Consider the following 22,630-nt stretch of genomic DNA (forward strand, 5'->3'; position numbering starts at 1 on the left):
CCGCTCTGTTCACAGCTCTGGATAGTCAGAGCTCTGGATGGTGAGAGCTGTGAACAGACCATAAAATTCTTAAATTTTTGATTGCTCTAAAATTCTGAAAATATTCATGCATCTCAAAGAGTGCTTTATCTAACCACGTGATTTTTTAAATGCCAATTGAAACAAGCGTTTCAGAGAAAACAAATATTAAACTTTATAGTCTTGCACACGTGAATTGCAATGTCTTCTAAATAAGTCAAAGTCGTCTGGATTTTCACCAAACTGAAATCTATGTTTAGTCTGCATGTGCTTTACAAATAGAGGCCATTTTTGGGGGGATTGGATAATAATTTTGGAAAATACATTGATTTCTCCATTTTACAAACCTTTAAAAAATCAGAGTATGCAACTTTTAAAAACCTCAATACATGCAGTGAGAGAATTGTTACACCTTATTCAAGGAATACATCCTGAAAATCCAAGATCGTTACACCAAAAAACTGATTTTTGGTAATTTTTTTGAAGTTTTCAAGGTTTTTTTCACACTTTTGAAATAGGCCCCGCCCACTTGTTTCAATCATTACCATATTTAATGCTTTAGTTTAGGGCTATGACTGGAAGGGGATGAAGAAGGTTTTGTAAAAATCTGATCAGCCATTCTTGCGTAGTAGATTTCTTGACATCACAGCGCCCCCTAGTGATGGACGATCCTCAAACGTGAGACACATGTGAAAAATCTTATTTGGAGTATGGGTTATGAAGCACATGTTAAAATCTGTTATGGTTTTAGAATAATCAGCAATTACATTTAGATCTAGCTTGCTAACAATCCTTTATTTTAGCATTACTTTTCAAAAAAGTCTAAATTAAAAAATCCGCCCCCAACATGTTTTTAATTTGTCCATTACACGGTTATATATGGAGTTTTGCGCGGATCGCACAAAAAAATTTAGGAGTTGGCAGGGTTGGCAGTTAACGTTACTAACTACATCTTTGGAACACATAGCAGCTAGTTAAAAGTACATTACATGCGTGAGTGGTTGTTAGCACTAACGATTAGTAGTTACTAAACTAGCAGGTTCCAGAGCCCGTCTGAGCACAGCTTACCTTTGTATGAATTACTGTGTTCCCACTGTTTGCTGGCTTTATGAGCTGCAGCTCCTGAACCCATCCATTTGTGAACTGCACATTCAATTCAATTCAATTCAATTTTATTTATATAGCGCCAAATCATGAAACATGTCATCTCAAGGCACTTTACAAAATCAAGTTCAATCATATTATACAGATTGGGTCAGATTATACAGATTGGTCAAAAATGTCATAAATAAGGAAACCAGTTGATTGCATCAAAGTCCCGACAAGCAGCATTCACTCCTGGGGAAGCGTAGAGCCACAGGGAGAGTCGTCTGCATTGTACATGGCTTTGCTGCAATCCCTCATACTGAGCAAGCATGAAGCGACAGTGGGAAGAAAAACTCCCCATTAACGGGAAGGAAAACCTCCGGCAGAACCGGGCTCAGTATGAACGGCCATCTGCCTCGACCGACTGGGGTTACAGAAGACAGAGCAGAGACACAACAAGAGAGACAAAAAAGCACAGAAGCACACATTGATCTAGTAATCTGTTCTACATTAGATGGTAGTAGCGGGTGAGCCGTCTTCTCTGGATGATGTCACAGTTAACAGAACGCCAGACCAGGTGTACCTACTATGAAGAAAAAGAGAGAGAGCAAAAAGTTAAAAGCTGAAATGACGACAGTCATTTCAATGTAATACAATGCAAAACTGGAGAACAGTAGACTGAAGAACAGTAGAAATCAGTAGAGTGAGAAAATTAGACCCTGATGTCCTCCAGCAGCCTAGGCCTATCACAGCACAACTATAGAGATAGCTCAGGATAACATGAGCCACTCTAACTATAAGCTTTGTCAAAAAGGAAAGTTTTAAGATTAGTCTTAAAAATAGATAGGGTGTCTGCCTCACGGACCAAAACTGGGAGTTGGTTCCACAGGAGAGGAGCCTGATAGCTAAAGGATCTGCCTCCCATTCTACTTTTAGAGACTCTAGGAACCACCAGCAGACCTGCTGTCTGAGAGCGAAGTGCTCTGTTAGGAACATACGGGGTAATCAGAGCTCTGATATATGATGGAGCTTGATTATTAAGGGCTTTATACGTTAGAAGGAGAATTTTAAATTCTATTCTTGATTTAACAGGAAGCCAATGAAGGGAAGCTAAAATTGGAGAAATATGATCCCTCTTGTTGATTTTCATCAGAACTCTTGCCGCAGCATTTTGGATCAGCTGAAGACTTCGAACTGCATTTTGTGGACTTCCTGATAGTAAAGAATTACAATAGTCCAGCCTTGAAGTAACAAATGCATGGACTAGTTTTTCAGCATCACCCCTGGACAGAATGTTTCTAATTTTGGCAATATTCCTGAGGTGAAAAAAGGAAACTCTGGAAACCTGTTTAATATGGGATTTAAATGACATGTCTTGGTCGAAAACAACACCAAGATTTTTAACTTTATTACCAGAGGCTAAGTTAATGCCATCCAGATTAAGTGATTGATTAAGAACTTTATTTTTTGAAGACTCAGGCCCAAAGATTACAACTTCTGTCTTGTCAGAATTTAAATGCAGGAAATTTAAAGTCATCCAGCTTTTGATGTCATCAAGACATGACTGCAGTCGAAGTAACTGATTGGATTCATCAGGATTTATGGATAAATATAGCTGAGTGTCATCAGCATAACAGTGGAAATTAATCCCATGCTGTCTGATAATTTTGCCAATCGGAAGCATATATATAGTAAATAGAATTGGTCCAAGGACTGAACCCTGTGGTACTCCACAAGTGACCCTAGAGTTTGAGGAGGATTTATTATTAACATGGACAAACTGGAATCTGTCCGACAGATAAGATTTAAACCAGCCTAATGCTTTTCCCTTAATCCCTACAGTATGCTCAAGTCTTTGTAGGAGAATATTGTGATCAACTGTATCAAATGCAGCACTGAGATCTAACAGGACAAGTATAGACACAAGTCCATTATCTGAGGCTGTTTCAGTGTTATGATGAGCTCTAAAGCCTGACTGAAACTCCTCAAGTAGGTCATTACTTTGTAAATGTTCACATAGTTGATTAGCAACTACTTTCTCAAGAATTTTAGATAAGAAAAGAAGATTAGATATAGGTCTGTAATTCACTAACTCATCTTGATCAAGAGATGGTTTCTTAAGTAAAGGTTTAATAACAGCTACTTTAAAAGCCTGTGGTACATATCCATTTACCAAGGATAGATTAATCATTTCTAAAATAGGACCACTGATCAGAGGGAATACCTCCTTAAACAACTTGGTTGGGATTGGGTCTAACATACAGGTAGAAGGTTTAGATGAAGCTAAAATTTTAGATAGCTCAGAAAGCTCTACTGCTTTTAAACAGTTCAGACACTGCGCAGGTTCTAAGGATTCCTCCAATGCTGCCTCACTTACTGAGGACGAGGTAATCATGTTTTAGAGGATGCCAATTATTTTATTTTTAATGGAATCAATTTTATTTATGAAGAATCCCATAAAATCATTAGTGCTAAGAGCTAAGGGAATGGATGGATCAACAAGCTGTGGCTCTGGGTAAGTTTGGCAACTGTACTGAAGAGAAATCTAGGATTATTCTTATTCTCCTCAATTAATGATGAAAAATATGCTGCTCTAACTCTGCGGAGGGTCTTGTTATACAACAATAGACTGTCCCTCCAGATTAGGTAGGATTCCTCTTGGTGTGTAGAGCGCCATTTTCTCTCCAATTTCCTAACATTGTGCTTCAAGGAACACAGCTCTGAATTAAACCAAGGAGCCAGCTTCCTGTGAATAATCACCTTCATTTTCAAGGGAGCTACATTGTCTAATGCAGAACGAAATGACGAAGTCATACCGTTTACAAAGACATCTATTTGTGAATTGGAAGAAACAACATTGCTGCCATCTACAGGGCATTTCTGCAATATTAAAAAGGGGACAGACTCTTTAAGTTGTGATACAGCATTATCCGATAAAGATCTACTATAATGGAACCCTCTTTTGGGGGTGGAGAACTCAGTTAGATTAAACTCAAATGTTATTAAAAAATGATCAGATAGGACAGGGTTGTGAGGAAATACTGTTAATTCTTCACAATCAATGCCATATGTCAGCACAAGGTCTAAAGTATGGAGCCAAGAGTGCGTCGGTTTATGCACATTTTGAGCAAAACCAATTGAATCTAGGATAGTTTTAAAGGCTACACTAAGGTTATCACATTCTGTGTCAACATGGATGTTAAAATCACCCACTATAATAATCTTATCAGTATTTAACACCAAATCAGATAAGAAATCTGACAACTCATCCAAAATCTGAGTGTAAGGGCCTGGTGGACGATACAAAACAACAACCAGAAGAGGTTTTATTGCTCTGCAGTTTGGATGAGGGAAACTGAGGGTTAAATGTTCAAAAGAACTGTAGTTATTAATTGGCCTGGGACTAATTAATAAATCAGACTGAAAGATGGTTGCCACTCCTCCTCCTCTTCCCACAGATCTGGGAATGTGGAAATTTGAATAATTGGAGGGAGTTGACTCATTTATACTAACGTAGTCCTCTTGTAGCCAGGTTTCTGTGAGACAAAACAAATCAATCTGTTTATCAGAAATCAATTCGTTAACTAACAAAGTCTTTGGAGGGAGAGACCTTATATTTAATAGACCACATGATACTCCAAGGACTTGTAGCTTCGGAACTGTTCTGAAGTATAGGCGCTCACACCACAAACAAGGTAGCCGAAGACGTCCGATATGCAAAACGGTGTCAGCAAGTTGTCGTTGGTGCTCCACGCATTGTTTGAAACTTCATATCGATCCAATTTATTAATAATGCTGATTTTGTCAACATACCGGTCCCTGGCTTCTCTATTTAATGTGTCCCGGTAAATTCCAGATCCTTTTCGGGATTTTAACATCTTTTTTTCTATCTTTTCTACTTCTACATCTCTTCGTTCAACAACGTTATGTCAGTGTCATGTTAACGTTTGCGTAGCCATCAACATGGCCGCCACGTCCCACAATGCAATGCGGATCCCAATCCCTATTAGTGCCCTTGAAGAGTCAGAAAGGCTTTTAAATTGAATTTCAACTAAGGAGTCACATAGTTCATTTTGTGATTGTTATTGTGTACAAAAACGGGACTTGTTCAGAAGGCTAATTGGACCTAATGTTAGCTGACTTCACATGTGTGTGATATAGCTGAAAGACTGGAGTCCATTTTAACCTGTGTTTTGCACTTTTTGAAAGAGTCCTCACTCAAAGGAAATGATTTTGGGTTCTTCATTTTATTTAATGCTTCTTTATGGGTTTGTTACAAAAAAACAGATAAGCCATATATTCAGAACTTATGTGAAGCTGAGGGCCGAGGCACATTAAAGGAATATTGTGCCTTTTTGAGTTTTATACTAAGATTAGAGTTGATGTGAGATGTAAAATAGTATTGTTCTATTGAAACAATGACCATTGTTAAAAGCTAAGATGCTTGAATATTAAAATACATTTTATTGATGCTGATTAAAAATGGTAAAGCTATTAAAATAGTTAAACATTTAATGTGTATTTCTACTTTGATAGTAAAATACAAAAAGGTCTTAAAAAGGGGACATTGGATTTAAAGCACTAACTACAAAGTTAATATGGTTGAGATAGAAAAGCCATTTGTAAATTAATTTTGTCAGTTGATAGAGTTCATAATGCTAGATAGAGCATGTTAAAAGAATGATTGTTTGGTGTAAAGGTATATTACAGCCATTTTTTTATGCAATGAAGCTAATGGTTCTCTACCCGAAGTGTGTGATACCTGAAGTATGTTGTACATGAAGTGTGTTTGTAAAACACAAGAAGAAAAAATCTTCCAGTTGAAGGTAAAATAAGCTCAACGTGTGTCTCGTCTTTCTTATACCACAGCATCACACGTTGAGGGAAGATCATCATATACATTACCCTCAGCCATCCAAGGTTGCAGGGTAACACATGCAGTCAGAGCAAAGATAGCAGAGAGAGGAGTGTGTGAGCCTCTGATTACTGTGTTTTTGGTGAAACTGGATAAATGCAGTGTGGATTAAGTCAATGTATAAAAATTCATACATTTGTTCACAAAGCAATGTTGACGCATGTTGCATTTCAGTGACATTTTAACTACAGTGACATAGGTGATTATTATAGTTTTGTTTTCAGATACTTGTTGCTCACAAATAAACTTGCTTTGTATTGTCTGGTGTGTAAATCCTCTCCACATTGGTTTACTGTATAGTGCTGCATTTCACTGTTCCATTAGGTTTAGGAATCTATGCAAACCCAGAACTCTTTCTTACTCACAGCTTGAACTGAAATTGGAATTTTGATGCATGTTTACAAGTATCCTTCTCCCGGGTTTGATCATCTGCAAATTCTATGAAAGTGAAATGGTAACATTATTTTGAAAGTTAAGGTGCGTGAAAAGAAAAATAAACTAAAAACACAACTTGAGTGTAATAGAAAATAAGAAACTAAAAACTTTAATTTTTTACTTTTATTTTTTTATTCTTGTAGTTTAAGTCTTTTAGTTTTGTGATGCACATATCAAAATTCACCACATAATAAACTGTCTATTGACATAAATAAACAGTTAATTTCAGGTAGTTTTATCTTAGATTTTGAAGCCATACTTTTTTATTAGAAAATTCAAATAGCTAAATTTTCTCTTTCCAATAAGTCATTTTTTATGGAAATTAATTTTGCTTTTCAACCTAACAGGATTCCATGATGCGTCTGGTGGAGCCAATCCTCATGTCCATGGGACCTGTCCCCATGTCTCTCATGCTCCTGTACTCTCCTGGCCTCAGGTAGAGCATCCTGCCTTTGAAGCTGGGCTGCTCGTACAGCAGCCAATGGCCGTCCATCACGTGAACAGACTGGCAGTCGGACATGCGGTAACGCTCCTGTATGGAGTCACAGTCGTCCATCAGCTCATTCATCTGGCCACTGAAGTTCTCCCGCTCATAGATCCTCATTCTGAAAGGACCTCTGTGCTGTGTGGGGATACACAGTTACTTTCAGGAATCCTACAGTAAGGTTGAATTAACACATGGTTAAACATAAAGATTGGACACAGTGCGCCCTTCATTTAAAATAACTTTCACCACTACAGTATATGAGGAGACCATATACTGTAATATTACAATTAAATCACAGTTAGAAACAATAGCATTTATACAAATCACTTGGAAAAAACATACAAGAGTGCATAACAGGAGATTTGTTACAATTCCTTTAAAACATCTGTGAAGAAGAAAAAAGTGTTGTAAGAATGACTTTGAGATGTGATTCTGATTAGAAACCCCTGGTCCAGTATGTTGCAGACCAAACTGACTTTCTGTTTTTCTCTTTAACCCTATGTGACAATGTATGATCCGTCTCTTTTTCTTATTTTGTGTTTTTATATTTTTTATCCTTGTGTACATCAACATGCTTCCATTTGTATTTGACTTCGCTGCTGGTACACCTGAATTTCCCCACTGTGGGACAGTAAAGGATATTTCCATTCTATTCTTTTATCTCTGGCATGTGATTATGGCTTGTTACCATGGGGATCATGCGGCAGGAGCGGATGCAGTCACTCATGCTCATTCCCATAAGCCGCTGGTTGTCAGGGTACTCTCCTCGTCTCACCAGCATCTGGTGGCCCATGAAGTTTGGACGTTCGTAGACCATGAAGCAGCCACTCTCCACCCTGCAAGAGTTGCAGCAGCTCAGGTATGAGGTGAGCTCAGCACAGTCACTGCTGGTCTCATAGGAGCGACCCTGGAAGTTCTTGTCCTCATAAAAGATGATCTGGAAAATAAAATAGTTTTAGACATGATCTGATCAGGAATTTTATCTGCTTGTGGTTTAGCAAAAACCCAGAACTCTTTCTTACTCTGCCCATTTTGGTGGTCAGTCCTGTCCCTGATTGCACTGGTACTTTGGAAAGGCAAACTGTGTCACTTTTATACTCATCATGATGGCTAAATGATCTATTGAGCCATTGTTTTGAATATCTTACTCAGCAGTATAGCATGCAGGGGTATAATGTTTGTTAAATCGCTCTGCAAATGGTTATTATTCCACTGTGTATGCATCTGGTGCAGTGCCAGTTACATTGGCTGTCCTATGGGGTTCAGGTGGGTGACAGCAGAAAATGTGTCTGTGAGAACTATTTGTGCTGTCAGATGGATAAAAGGTACTTTTAGAAATGTCAGTCCATCATCTGAACACATAACAATCTGTTTATTTCAATTACATTCACATACATAAACAAACTTTACTTCATTTCGACTCTAAATCACTTTACTCAAAGTAGTATTTCATGGTCACTTAATTCTATTACATATGGTTAATATGATCTGTTAACCTAGTAAAATGTTTATTTAAGTACTCAAACCCTTTTGAGAAAGACAGAAGAGTGTATATGGGAAGCTAGGTATAATTTGGTGATTTGCTATATTGTTTTTTATACAAAGATAAATTCCTGTTCCACATGTTTATATTGACACAGTTCTGTTCAGATCATATTTTCCTGTTTGAATGTTTATTCATCATACACCTGACAACCATTTATTACTTTACTGCTGAAAAGTAATAGAATCAGTACACAGTACATTTGTCATACTCTCAGGTCTAGGTGCAGGTCTGGGTTTTCTCTCTCTCCTTCTCTGGACAGGCAGGTGCTTCACATCACCGCTAATTAGAGCCCTTCTTAAAGAGCGGAAACCAGCAGGAGGGCGTCTGTTCTTTAGCGCTTCCAGAGTTGTACTAGACCAACTCACTCTCTTATCTGAGTAACCCCCTAGCCTGGTCCTAATTCCATGTTTCTATTTTCCTCCTAGAATCCTGGACCCAAGCCCGAGAACCTCCGAGCCGGTCCTCAGTGAGTCAAACACCCTTCCACAATCCTCTTCAGAACCATCCCATTGTTCACCAGTGCCCTTGTCTTCCCCAGCAGAACTAGGACATTCCAACCTGCCAGCACTTCCTCTGATCTCACAGTAGCATTGACAATAAACTTTCTTACCGAACTATCTGTCTCCGTGGTTGCCCTGATTCAGAGTCATACTTCTCTAAACATGACATTACAACTGACAGTGCATCTGGACACATATAGGTTACTTTACATGGTCTATATATTAATAGCACTTATGAAAATACTATACATTTTAAACTTGCTATAGCTGCCTTTGTTTTTAGTAAACTTCTGAACTTAAGGGCCCTGCTAGTGTGGGATCTTAAGTAACTGCTTAGCTATCATATGCCTTCCATCTGCTCTGTTTGTAGCATTAGGATTATATATCAACTAACATTTGAGTGGTGCTAAAGAGGGAAATAAATGATTTTCCAGATGTTTGGACAAGCAGAGTACAAACTAGAATGGCAGCAACTACAATACCAATCATTTTGGAAGATGACATCAACCCAAGAGCTTCATTATAACATACTTTAATTGTGAAACAAAGAACAGTTTAAATGCTGGTTGAAATGAGACCTTAAAGTGAGCTGTAAGAAACCAGTATTAGTAGAACGCTTGGAGAGGCTGTCTTCTGAATCTGTGTAGAATTACATATGATACAAAGAAAATAATATATTATCAAAGGCCTATGTTTGAAATTATTGTTGGACTTATTGCAAAACAATAGACTTAAAAATAGCTTACTTTCTAAAGTACCAAAGTTAGTTATCCTATTGTAATCAGACACACAAGATCCCATCTCCCCTCCATACACACAGACAAAATCACCAACATTGTGAGAGAAAGAAGCGACTTGCTCCATGAAAACAAGCCCAAAAGAAGCGGAACAAGCAAACCACCACACTGTAATACAGAGGTAGCTTCTAATCATTACAAATGCATGTATTTAGCTGGTATTTACACACACTGGTAATTTCCTGCACATAAAATATTTGTCTTGGAGGATGGGGGGGGGGGGGTTGATATTAGCCCAGCTTATGGCTCTTTTTGCATGGTGCATTAACCAGAAAAAGGGTTTCTGTTAAAAAAAAGCCAAGCCCAAAAAAGTGACTTCAAGTCCAAAAACAAGCCAAAAAAGACACAGAAGCCGACTCAAGAAAGTTGGAAGGGACGTTGAGAAAATCAAGCCCAAAGTTGCTAATAATAAGCAGACTATGCAACACTGAAGCTCATATACACACATAAACACCCTGCATGGATTGTATGATGATGTTTTCATTCCGCTGAAAAAAAGCCAAATAAAGGTAGCCTACCTGCACAGATGTTGCAGTCACTGGTAACAGGACTGGACATTCAAGTGTTGGCTTTTCCTTACCACCAACAAAATGTTGAAAGCACATATAGGTGTCTTTGGTCAGATTTTCCACAATAAAGACCTCCGCTTACAAGCTTGTATTCCAACACTGACATTTTTCTGCTATCCTTGGGGTTTTGTTAAATCAATGGGAGAAAAAAATCCTTTCATATGGTCAGGATCATCATATCACGAGTAACTCCAGCAGATATCTAAGGAGAAGTGTTGTTGCCATAATATCTCTGTTGATGCGATATTCAGGACAGATCTGTTAACTATTTGACTCAACATGTAAACTATTCAGGCTGTACCGCTCTATGCTTGTCTGAATCTAATATGGTGTGATGCATGCACCCTGGATTGGTGCAAATTTGAGTTCCTGATTGACGTTATTTGAGAAAAGCCCAATGGGGTACCGCGCACGTGACGTCACCGTCTCAAGAGCAACGCCCCTTTTGCCGCTTAGGTAGGGCATACAGGAGAGAATGCACGGATAACCCAGCTATTACAAGCGCAACAGAACCAGCGATATGACCGACTTTACAGCCGTTAAACTTTCCCAAGACGATGTCCCAGGCACACGGATTACTGGTCGCACTGTCGAAGAACACACCAACCTTCAGCTCAAACGATGGCTTGAGGTTCGAGGGCTTAAAAAGACCGGAAAACGGGCCGAGTTGATGAACGGTAAGCTTTGGTTTTTTTTCTGCGCGGCGATCATGGCAGCGTCGGCCGTTTTTTTTTTGTTGTTGTTTGCAATCACCGTCCAGGAATGGGTATATGTTTAATGTTTGTCTCATTTGAAATGTTTTTGAGTAAGCTATCCTGGTAGCAGGGTACCATGTTAGCGCCTGCTACCATGACAGCCTATATGCGATCATGGTAGCAGGCGCTTCATTATTAACATGTCGGCCACCAAAATACTCTTACCTTGACTTGATGTCGCTGGAATTGGGTCAGGATGTTCTTTGGTTGTGCCCTTTCCTCCGACAAAATGCTTGCTACATATGTACTTGAATTTGGTAACTTTTTCCGGGTTGAACTGTTGTGTAGGCTGACCGCACCGGTTCCAGCGCACACATTTCTCCTTGGCAGTCTTGAAGAAAACATCCTTCATATGCGGCCGATCAGCGTACCTCGAGTCGCTGTTGCACGTTCCATAGCAACAATGTTTAAAAACCATGGTCTTAGATTTGGAAAAAGCAGTCGTTTACCGAGTAAAACCTAGGCTAACGCACGTCTCTTTTACAGCAAAACAGCGGCGGGTTTCCGGAGTTTGCCCCACTGCGTACCACGTGATGTGACGTCATCGTGACGTTGTGTTTCTAAAAATAGCTCGCGCGCGGTACCCCATTGACCTCTTTTATGAGTTGAAAAAAAAATAAGTTTAAATATCCAGTTTGAAGCTAATTCGATCGTGCATGTGTCATGTGTCTCTCTCCGAGGTCGGTCGTGTCTTTCTCTCTCTGCAGCTTTCCCCCCCCCCCCCCCCCCCCCTATCCTGCTTGCTTTGCTATGTCTTGTCTTCTGAGCACTTTCTTCATATCAACCGAACTCTGAAAAACATGGATCTGGTAAGCTGGTCTCTCAATACTATTGATAAATTTTTTTCGACGGGTAGGCAACGGAAGGGGGACCCGTCTGGTCCTGATTTGACTTATTTTGTGAGATACACCCTAAATTCCTGGAGGAAAACGGTGTGTCTTTCGACCTTGTCATTCCTGGACGTTTGAAATTTTCACATTGGATTAAGGATACTGGGATCTCTACTTATTGGTTTTTGTGGATTTTTGAAGTATCGGCAAATACAGCGGATGTCGGAGCCATTTGGCCTTGATCAGGCTGCCGGCTGCATGACGCGCTCACTCTGGCTGTGAACGGACAAACCTGGCAGGTGAATGGAGCCAAGCCGAAAAGCTGGCTGCGCTGGAACGCAGACTGACTTTGGGGTTGAACTCAAGGGGAGATGGGATAAAATCTGGGAGTGAAGCGCGAAAAAGCCCAATAATTTGGAAAATTGGATTTATGTGGAGCCAGCAAAAGACTTAAAAGCTGACAGGAAAGGCAGTGCAGCTTGTCTCATAACAAATAACATATTTGGATTCCCTCCCTATCTTCTCCTGGATTGTTATGACGGAGTGCCCAGAAAAGCCCCCGGCTACCCCCCTCCCCCGCTGACACCTGAGGATGCTTCTCTGAACTGTGGGCCGGCTGATAACATCAAGGACAATGGCCTCTGGAGAGTGTTCACGGAGAAAAACACTTTCGCCCATACACACACGCATAACTGATACTCATAAAAACTGATGAATTACACTCACGCGACAGGTCTCAAATGTTTACCTTCTGCATACATGTTGTCTTGTGTTTATTTGTGCTTTTGTGCTATGAGGGTTTTTTTGTGTCGGTTGTTTGTCTCTTTATAGGTGAGAGCATAAATAGGCAAACATCTGTCTCTTTTTTTCTCCCCCCTTCTTTCCCCCATGTTGTTGCTCTTTCTTCGAGAGTTTTCAAGGCAGCGCCTAGGGACCCCGTGTAAAGCGGGGTCTGGGGCAGTTTGGGGAACGCACCTCACGGCTAGCGCTCATGTAGCAGCGGCCGACTGTGTGTGTTCCTGGCAACGCAAGGCCTCAGTCAATCGTTCCCCCAAAATGTTTGTTAAGTGTATGTGATGGACGGTTGTACTGGAACTGAAATTTCGATTGTAATGCAAATTGCAGTTGACTAATAAAATTGATTGATTGATTGATTGATTGATTGATTGATTGATTGATAAAAGCACCCTTATGCATATGGCAAGATATAAAATATTTGTCACACCCACAAGATCCAACGCACAGTCATGGTTTAGTATCACATTTATCATCACCTTGTTCTGTGTCGTCAAACAGAACTTGAAACTTATAATTCATAAAAGGATATCTAATCATGTCACTTCCTTTTCTAAGAATCACAAACCTTTATTGGTCACATGTTTTATATATATATATATATGTATAAGCTTGAGCGTGCAAAATATTAGTATTTTCTAAGTGGGTGTGGCTAAACTGATGCCATCAATTTACCATACCGCTATGTTGAACAGTCATCAATGAGGAAGCATGATAAAATGTTATGTTTATCCTATAGTGCATCATCAAGCTATAGCTTTCTGAAATATTCTTTGGGCAGCGTTAACTGAAATTTCAATGTAATCCAATTGAGCTCTAAAGACAGCTTTACGCTTGACACATCCTCTTTCTTACATTAACGTCTGCACTGATGCTGTCCTACCCACAAAGACAATGACAGTCTTCTCTAACTAGAAACCATGGGTGGACAACACAGTGCGGTTCCTGCTGAAGGCCCCGACTGGCCTACAGCAGAGCTGTAAAAACTTAAAGCAGAGCTTAAAAAAGGAATCCAGAAAGCAAAGCACAAATACAAGCAGTTTATTGAAGACCACTTTGGCAGCAACAATCCACGCGAAGTGTGGAGAGGCATTAGAACCATCATGGACTACAACCGTAGCGATCAGCAGCCCAACAATGACCCAGCTCTCCCCATAAACGGCTTGTTTGCACGCTTCAACGCAGGGACCCTGAGCATCTTCCCCAGCAGGAGGACCACCATCAACCTCTCGTCCTGCAGCTGCATCAAGTGACCTCCTCCCTAAAGAAAGTCAACATTAACAAGGCTGCAGGTCCAGACATGGTGTCAGGTCGGATGCTTAAATTATGTGCTGATAAGCTAGCAGGGGTCTTTCTGGACATCCTCAACCTCTCCCTGCATGTCTTGATAATTCCTGCCTGTCTGAAATCATCCCTTATTGTGCCTATCCCCAACAAAACAACCATAACCTGCCTCAATGATTATTGTCCTGTTGCTCTCATCATGAAGTGCTTCGAGAAAATCCTCCTACAACACATTTTTTGTGTTGTGTTTGGCTATGTAGAATTAAGAATTGTCTTAATGCCAAAGAGAACAGTAGAGGAAAGGGAGAGAGTAATATAACATCCTCTGAATCTGCTTCTAATCCTGCAAAAAGAAATATAGAAGGAACAGCAAGACCAACTGATAAAGTACTACAAACAACCAATGCATTAATACCAACACTGAAGGAGATACAGTGTTATGTAATATGAAATGTATAAAGTGAGGGCTGCACAGTGTCGGAGTGAATAGCACTGTTGCCTTGCAGCAAGAAGGTCCTGGATTTGAGTCCTACCCTTGTCCTTTGCATGTTCTCCCTGTGCATGCATGGGTTCCCTCCAGGTACTCCACTTCCTCCCACAGTAAAAAAAAACATGACTGTTAGGTTGATTGGGCTCCACAAATTCTTACATCCCTAAAATTGAGTGTGTGCGTGAATTGTTGTTTGTCCTGTTTGTCTCTGCGTTGCGATGGACTGGTGTACCCTGCCTCTCGCCCATTGACAGCTGGAGATAGGCACCAGCACCCCTCGTGACCCCGCATAGGATAAGTGTGTTGGAAAATGGATGGATGTATAAAGTGACAGCTAAAGATAATAATAGGGAGTTTCTGTATAGAAATTAATCTGTAAGCACCTGAATCCAAGTACCTGTAGGTGTTTGTGAGAGTGCTCCTTGAAGCAGTCGTGAGGAGCAAATTTTGCTTTACAGATTTTACCCAGCTTTTCCTTACTTAAGTTACTAGTTTCTAGTAATTTATTTTTTTTCTTCTACTTCCTGAATCTTTTTGTTTTCTATCTTCTTTTCTTCTTTGAAATGAAAATGCAATTAGTTTACGTCTCATCTCTGCTTTCCCTTCCTCCCAGGAAGTAGATCTTGATATCCCTGGTTAGATCATTGAACTCCAAGTATGAAGCTCTCACTCCTTATATTTACCATGTGAGTGGAAAGTTGAAGTTGGAAAGTGCATGTCCTTATAGATATAGATATACATATACATAGACCCAAGTGACATCATGTAAAGACCTTGTGGTTGTCTGGTCAATGGGAAAGAAGCAGAGGAATATAATAAAGAAAGGCAGAGGATTAATAAGGTGTAGAGAAAAAGAAGGGGTGAAAGAAAAAGGATTACTACCCATAACACAGAAACCCAGCCGTGAATAACCAACATACCATGCAAACGTCCTGCTGAGTTTTGCATACATTTAATTTATCACCGAATTCAGCTCTATTCTGCTTTAACCTGTGTCAAATGCTTTAAATTCACCAGTTGTGCTGCTAATAAAGCCATTGAGTGACCTTATGTTTGACCATTAATATAAAGCTTGTCTATAGCACCTGTAGCCCTGACACCCTCAGCCATGTATTTTTTTCCTGAAGGGGAATAATACAAGGATTTCTTTTGGAAACTGATCATTGACGCTGACATTTTTTCCTCACAGCTCTCTGCCCTGACCTCCTTTTATTTGTTATGGTCGAATTTAGCTATAATTGTCCGAGGCTGGGTTTTATCAGGCTTCTTACCTCCAAGCCTGTGAATACGGTGGAAGGTAGGGTAGTTTACCTCATCACCTGGAAGTTTCAGCTGCTGCTGGAGGAACTCACGTATTGTTTCTTCGGCATCCTCCTCTTGCTGCTCTCTCATACTTCAGGTCTGAATATCCAGAATGGATTCCTTCATCTTACTATTTTAACTGACATGTGAATCATCCCATCTGTGAGATTACTGACTTCTTCCCTCAGCAATTTATTCTCAGTTGTGAGAGAAGCTAGTTGTTCCTGGCTGTATTCCAGCGACTCTCTCAGAGCTTGAAATTCCTCGTGTAGGACTTCTACCAAGGCAAGACGGGCATCCTGACTAGTTATCTTCTTATCTATGGATTCCAGAACGTCACTGTAGCTCCAATTTGGAGATATAGTGGAAGTGCCGGTTGTGGAGTTGGAAAGGGAATATTTTGTTGATGGTGTGTTTGTGGAACTTTTCAGCTTCCCCATTATGATGCTGTCAAAACACTCATCCAGGTAGCTCTCAGGGCTGGTCAAGGTCTTCTCATCCTGTGTGTTTTATTTGTAAATACGAAACAATTGTTAATATATAAACGTTGAAATGTTTTATTTTTAATTGTTGTTTTTACCTGGGTGGATTGGATTTATATTATGTGTATACTGCCATTTCAATCTGAAAAACTCACACAGAAAGAAAAGACAATTTTATTGAATTTTATTGATAAAATATTTTAAGACTTTGGCGCTCAGACCTCGGCAGGAAACATTCACGCTGAATTATACTTCAATATGCATAAGCAGGTGTATGATAATAGGGATGTTTCCCCCAGGCCTGAAACTAGTGGTGGAGTGGAGATAGATGAAGTTGGTTTAGTCCATAGACGCTGGTATGCGAGATGATCTGCTTGAGATGTGTTGGTGGGATCCAGTAGACTGCGTAAGTTGGTAACAGTACTTCACTGAGGGACCCAGAAAGATAAATGTCCAACTTGGATAAACACAGGTTTGCATGAACCTGTCCATGATGAGCAAGCATGAAGCGACTGTGGAGAGGAAAAACTCCCCTTTGGGAAGAAACCTCTGGCAGAACCAGGCTCAACATGGTGGTCTTCTGCCAGACCGATTGCCATGTGACAGGGAATTCCGTAAGAGTCCGGGGAGGAATTACACTCTGATAGGGTCAAGGTTGAAGGAACACCATAGGAAGCCAGACGGAGCTTGGCTACGATGGTGGAGAAGGGGATGGAGGTTGGTTGAATCAAGTCATCCGAGTCCAAATCAGACATGCGCAACCACTGCTTGCTTTGCCGGGTAGAAGGCTGAGACGTGAATTTAAAGTTCTTTTTAAGATGAACCCAGGATGCTGATTGGCTTCGTGGAGGAGCAGTTCAAAGCTGATTGGCTTGCGTCGGAGGCGGATGAGTCTCTGATTGGATGGAGGTAGGCAATAGAGTTTCTTCAATTGTACTTCCGCTTAAGCTCCATTTTTACTTACTCACAGCTCTTGCAAGATTTCAGTCGCTTATCTCCTCCCCAGCAGCCAGCAGGAAGTAAGCTGATAACATTCTCTAAAATTCTCCTCCTTACATATAAAGTCCTTAATAATATAGCTCCAATCTGATCAATCTGTCTGAATGATTTGATTGAATTAGACTTTGTAAAGTACCTTTAGATGATGTGTTGTGAATTCACACTATACATATCAAATTGAATTGAATTGAATCTCCTCTAATTCTTCTGAAAATTACAAGTTTTCATAACTTTGATGTTATGAGTTTTTGGGTTAATTGGGTGCCACAGTGAGTCTAGCTCCAACAATATACCACAGAGTGCAAACACCAAGCAATATTCACTCGAAGCCAAGCAGACAAAAGAGATAAAAGGCTCACAATTTGGTAGCAGGAAGCATTATGGCAAGGCCCACTCACAACACTTTCTTTTCTTTTTTTAACTCTGATGACAAACCTTTTGTGGCTCTGGGCTAAAACTAAAAATGGAAACATAATTGTTCCACAATAAAAACCTCTGCACATCTGAATCTCAAACATACTTTTGATGATGTGTTACGCATGGCTTCCCAGGTGTATGGAAAGTTCTATAAGCCAGCGACATGACAGCCAGCAACTACGTTCTATCATATTCCTGAACTGAAGGGATTGTTTAGAAAACTTGCAAAAGGCCTTGAAGGCCATCTGCATCCTAATTCATTATTACCTCCCATCATCTACCTTCCTCCCTGTCATAAATTGTGTTGCACTTATATACATTTTCTTCTCATTATACCAATGCTGCCCATTTCTTATTCTAGTGTTAATCTAACACAGTACTATACAGTATTATATATTTTCATATGAGTGCATTTCTAATGTTTTTGTAGATGACACATGGGTTTATATTAAAATAATTTCACTGCTCTCCACAGTCTCACCATGTCAGTATCCACTCTCACCACCTGCCTTAAGAAGGTAAGAGTATGGATAAACTCAAATTTGCTTAAACTAAACACCTCCAAAGCAAAACCCATACCAGTGGGCACCTCTCATCAGATTTAATTCAATTCAATTCAATTCAACTTTATTTATATAGCGCCAATTAACGAAACATGTCGTCTCAAGGCACTTTACAAAGTCAAAATAAATCAGATTATACAGATTGGGTCAAATTATACAGATTGGTCAAAATTTGTCAAAATTTCCTATATAAGGGAACCAGTTGATTGCATCAAAGTCTTTACAAGCAGCATTCCCTCCTGAAGAAGTGTAGAGCCACAGGGAGAGTCGTCTGCATTGTCCATGGCTTTGCAGCAATCCCTCATATTTAGTCAACATTCATTTTTACTATAATATCCCTCTTCGGCCAGAACATTCCACTTTCTTCCACAGTTAGTGACCTCAGTGTAAGATTCGACTCTCAACTTAAATTTGAAATATACGTTAAACAGATTTGCAAGGCCTCGCTCTATTGTCTCTGTCTAAACTCTGTCTGCTGCTTTTGTTCTCTATGCAGAAAAACTCTATGGTTTCATCTCTTTAAGAATTGATGCACATTTTCTATGAGCACCAATTTAAGCCCAAACTGAGACTTTTATTCTTGCTGATTCAAGTTCACACTTTTCTCTCCAATAGCAGGCTGAAATCTTAAAATATAAAATGCATTAAAAATTGTATTATCATTATCATCATTATTTCTATTTTTATTATATAAACAGTGATTCTCAAGGAAGTTGTAATATCATCGTTATGTGCACTCCCTTTAGCTGGTACTTTGTTGAAACACCTTTTGAGTCACATTTGTATTCTTTTGTAGGAGTCTGTCAGTTTCTCCTTTCTTTATTTGATAACATCTGCTCATTCTGTCTTGCAAAATATGTCCAAACTTGTCAGACTGTGAGAAAATTTCATGTCCACTGTTAAGGTTTGTCGTTTGGATGCTAGGTTTGGAAAGCCTGTGTATATAGAATACACAGGAATAAAGTAATAGACCAAGTACAAAATAAACAACAGGGACATGGTGAGAAAACACAAGTGAAAATCAAAACCTAACATTCAAGTGACCCCATAGATTTTTATTATCAAATGTAGTTCTTGACGCTGACTAGGCAATTCAAAAGCTTTAATTTACTACTGATTAGATCATTCTTTTGTTAATTTTGATGTACATGTGGACTCACTGCAACGCAAAACTGAAGTAAAAACAAAAAAATCCCCCAAATCAGCATTTCTACCAAACAGCAGAAGGCTTTGGGCCAAAGCTGACTGGTATTTAGAATTGCTTATAACTTCATCTTGTAATACAAATATTCAGTTCCTTATGAGGAAAACAAGCTTATTATGCTGCCACCATCACATTTCAATGTGGGTACATTCTTTACATGATGCATGTAGCTGATTTTGTGATAAACATTAGGATTAGTCTGGTTAAACCATACTGAATAGGGGGTTTTCACTGACGTCACTGGCCAACTTCCGGTCCGCCATATTGGGTGGTACACTTCCTTATCTCTAGTTGTCGTACACGTATTATCGTATCGCGAATGGATAAGTACGCCAGCACGCTAGAGCGACCAGATAAGGACGTATATCTGAGGAAATGTTCCGTGATCGATCATATGGACCCCTATGCCCTCCACGGTGCCTTGTTTAGCCGTAATCCAGATGATTGGCCAAATGTAGAGCACGGCGACATAGTGCATTACCTGGTGTTCGGTGAAAACCCTCTGCACACTCTTGAGGAAATGAGAGCTTACAAGGGTCTAGAGGCTCACAACCAGTTCACATCTGGTTATGTACATCAAGGAAATCGGCATCATACGTGGACGGGTGAGTTTTAATAAGATGGTAAAAATGTAAACAATCCGACGCAAATGCGGCGCATGCTTCTGCGGTGGCTGACGGCCGGCGGTGCGCGAGGGCGCTTGGCTGCAGGGCCGATCGACGCCGCTCGCGGCTTTAATTATTTAAGCAGAACAATGACCAGTGCAAAATTAAGTTGTATTTACCGTATTGGCGCTGGTAGGAGCTGCAGATCATAAAGCCAGCAAACAGTGGGAACACAGCAACTCGTTCAAAGGTAAGCTGCGCTCAGATGGGCTCTGGCACATGCTAACCGTCAGTGCTAACAACCACTCACGCATGTAATGTACTTTTAACTAGCTGCTATGTGTTTCAAAGGTTTAGAACACACTCTCATTGACATCGGGATACTGTGAAAAGTTATGTTCGGTCGACTTACAGCCGCGATCCAAGCGAGCCGACGACTCTTTGTTATCTCTGACAGTTGTTCTCCGTGGTTGCGCCTCCAGGCAGGAAAGCGGTGGAAAATTAATCTGTTTCTATGTTTTTCCCATGGCGATCATGTGTTGCGCTGTTACAGCCCACAATACAGCAACGGTTTACCATGGTTGAAATCAAGTTAAGGTGAAATTTTTCAAATTAAAACACGGCTGAGAGAGGGAGTACAGTACGCGGTAGTCATAGGCAGTAGAGGCGGCGGAGGCAGTCAACATGGCAGCCGCGGAAAGTAATAAGTCATAACGCCCAAGCCCTATTATTAATATATTCTTCTTACATGTTTTAAATACTTAACAGTTAATTACCTGTGACAAAGTGAGCACCGCAGACTCTGGCGTATTCCAGCTTAACACCGTCCAAATCGGACCTGGATATCCGTGTCAGCCATAGGTGACGTTGTTGTTCAGAGAGCTGTTTTGTTTTTTCACACTGATTTACTATTACGGCTGGTAGGCGATAGAAAGAGCGTTGATCTCCACCTCCACGGGCCGTGCAACCAACCATTAAACACGTTTTCCCCATTGTTCACTTCCAATACTGCACAAGGCGTCATACAATGCAGGTCAACGGTGCGAAACGACTGCCACCCAATATGGCGGACGCGCTGAGTAGTCACGTGAGCGTGACGTCAGCTGAAAACCCCCTATTCTCTGACAGGATATTGGTATAATTCCTCCAGATCCGTATGTTTACTTTAGATGAAAAGGCTTCAAAGTAGAAACCCTACTGCTACGGCCAAAGAACGCCCACAGTTTTTCTCCCAGCAGAACACGAGCTTTTAATGGAAGGTTATGCCGAATTTGAGTCATTAATTAAAACACCTCAAAATCTGTTAAAGCCAGGAGAGAAGGCTGGCAAAAAGCAGCAGACAAATTAATGCGTAAATACTGTCCATGGTAGATGTTTCTATTGCTTTCTACAGTATGTATTTGTGCATTTTAATAATTTCATATTTACTTTGTTCTTTTATATCAGAGCCTCCACGGGACCCACTAGAAAATGGGAACAAGTAAAAGTGAAATACAAGAATATTCTACAAAATGGTAGCCTTTAATTATTACACTTTATTTTAAAAAGGCACTTGTTATGTCAAGAGATCCAAATTTCAGTGTCATTCCTTAGACACTGGAAGTAAAGGACCCGTGCAAACTGGGAATTTTAACAAAAAAAATCTTTATCCATAAAAAACGAAAATCTTCCTTTTCCAAGTCATCCACAGTTTACACGGTAAAACTGTATTGCTCCGTGTCTAGATAATCCATCTATAGTTTTTTCTAATACAATATACGGCTCGACAGGAAGCAAGCCTTTCAAAGTAAACTAAACTTCACAATAAATCAAATCTTAATGAATATGATAAAAATAAAAAGCAAATAATCTTACAAATAACTTAAATATTTTAGATTTATGGCTCCAACATCACTTTTTCCTCTTTAAAAGCCACTGTTAAATTATGTGTTTGTCTGTTTATAACAGCCACCAAGAAAAATCTCTCTACAATTACACTGTTGCGCTGCGCTAAAGGATCCTGTCTATTGCACAATACGCGATTAATTCGAAAAACTCTGCAAACTATTCTTGCACCTTCCGCAACTGGTTGCAGTTGTAAAAATGGACATGGCTTCGCCAGACTTCGGTCAGACCCTGAGAAGAAAAGGGCGGTACTAGATTCGCCCGTGCCCGACTCCCGGCGACAACTCCAGCGTTTCCTGGGTTTTGCTAATTTTTACCGCCGCTTTATCCGTGGTTACAGCCAAGTTGCAGCCCAGATCTCCTCCGCTTTTACAGCCGTGATCTAATCTTGTTTACATGAAATAAGCCTGCTCTGGAGCAGGCTTAAGCTGGCGCACATGTTGCTATGACAACAATTGCAGGATGTCTTTCGAAGAACCAAACAATCCAAGATCATGCCAAATCGTCAACAATGAAATCCTGCTAACTGAGTTAGCGACGTACGAAGAACGGACCCCAGATCTCCACCAACTACTGTTGTGGTGGGTGGAGATTTATCTCTGTAATATCCATATTTTTGATGAATAATTGATGAATTGTTGAAGAAATATCATATTTTTATTATTTT

At 40.1% G+C, this 22,630-nt stretch overlaps 1 protein-coding gene and 1 long non-coding RNA gene across 4 annotated transcripts in view; one reads left to right on the top strand and one right to left on the bottom strand.

Annotated features, from left to right (window-relative positions):
• The window catches only part of LOC110367605, an 82,131-nt gene extending 73,068 nt beyond the window's left edge, over positions 1 to 9,063 (top strand). For 2 of the 3 annotated variants that reach the window (XR_004931342.1, XR_004931341.1), the window contains exons 2-5: positions 6,802 to 7,119; positions 7,649 to 7,800; positions 8,913 to 8,953; positions 9,029 to 9,063. This is a non-coding gene — a long non-coding RNA (uncharacterized LOC110367605). Of the gene's footprint in view, positions 1 to 6,801; positions 7,120 to 7,648; positions 7,808 to 8,912 lie in introns of all 3 variants that reach the window. The other variant, XR_004931343.1, reaches the window with a different exon arrangement.
• LOC105922114 (gamma-crystallin M3-like) lies at positions 6,697 to 7,988 on the bottom strand. The gene is made up of 3 exons (XM_012857999.2): positions 7,964 to 7,988; positions 7,630 to 7,878; positions 6,697 to 7,076 (listed from the first exon to the last, which is right to left on the bottom strand). The coding sequence occupies exons 1-3, from the start codon at positions 7,970 to 7,972 to the stop codon at positions 6,795 to 6,797; spliced, it is 540 nt and encodes a 179-aa protein (XP_012713453.1). The 5' UTR covers positions 7,973 to 7,988; the 3' UTR covers positions 6,697 to 6,794.
• Positions 9,064 to 22,630: the final 13,567 nt, after the last annotated feature.

This window comes from Fundulus heteroclitus, chromosome 7, assembly GCF_011125445.2.
Source record: "Fundulus heteroclitus isolate FHET01 chromosome 7, MU-UCD_Fhet_4.1, whole genome shotgun sequence".
Taxonomy (NCBI): Eukaryota; Metazoa; Chordata; class Actinopteri; order Cyprinodontiformes; family Fundulidae; genus Fundulus; species Fundulus heteroclitus.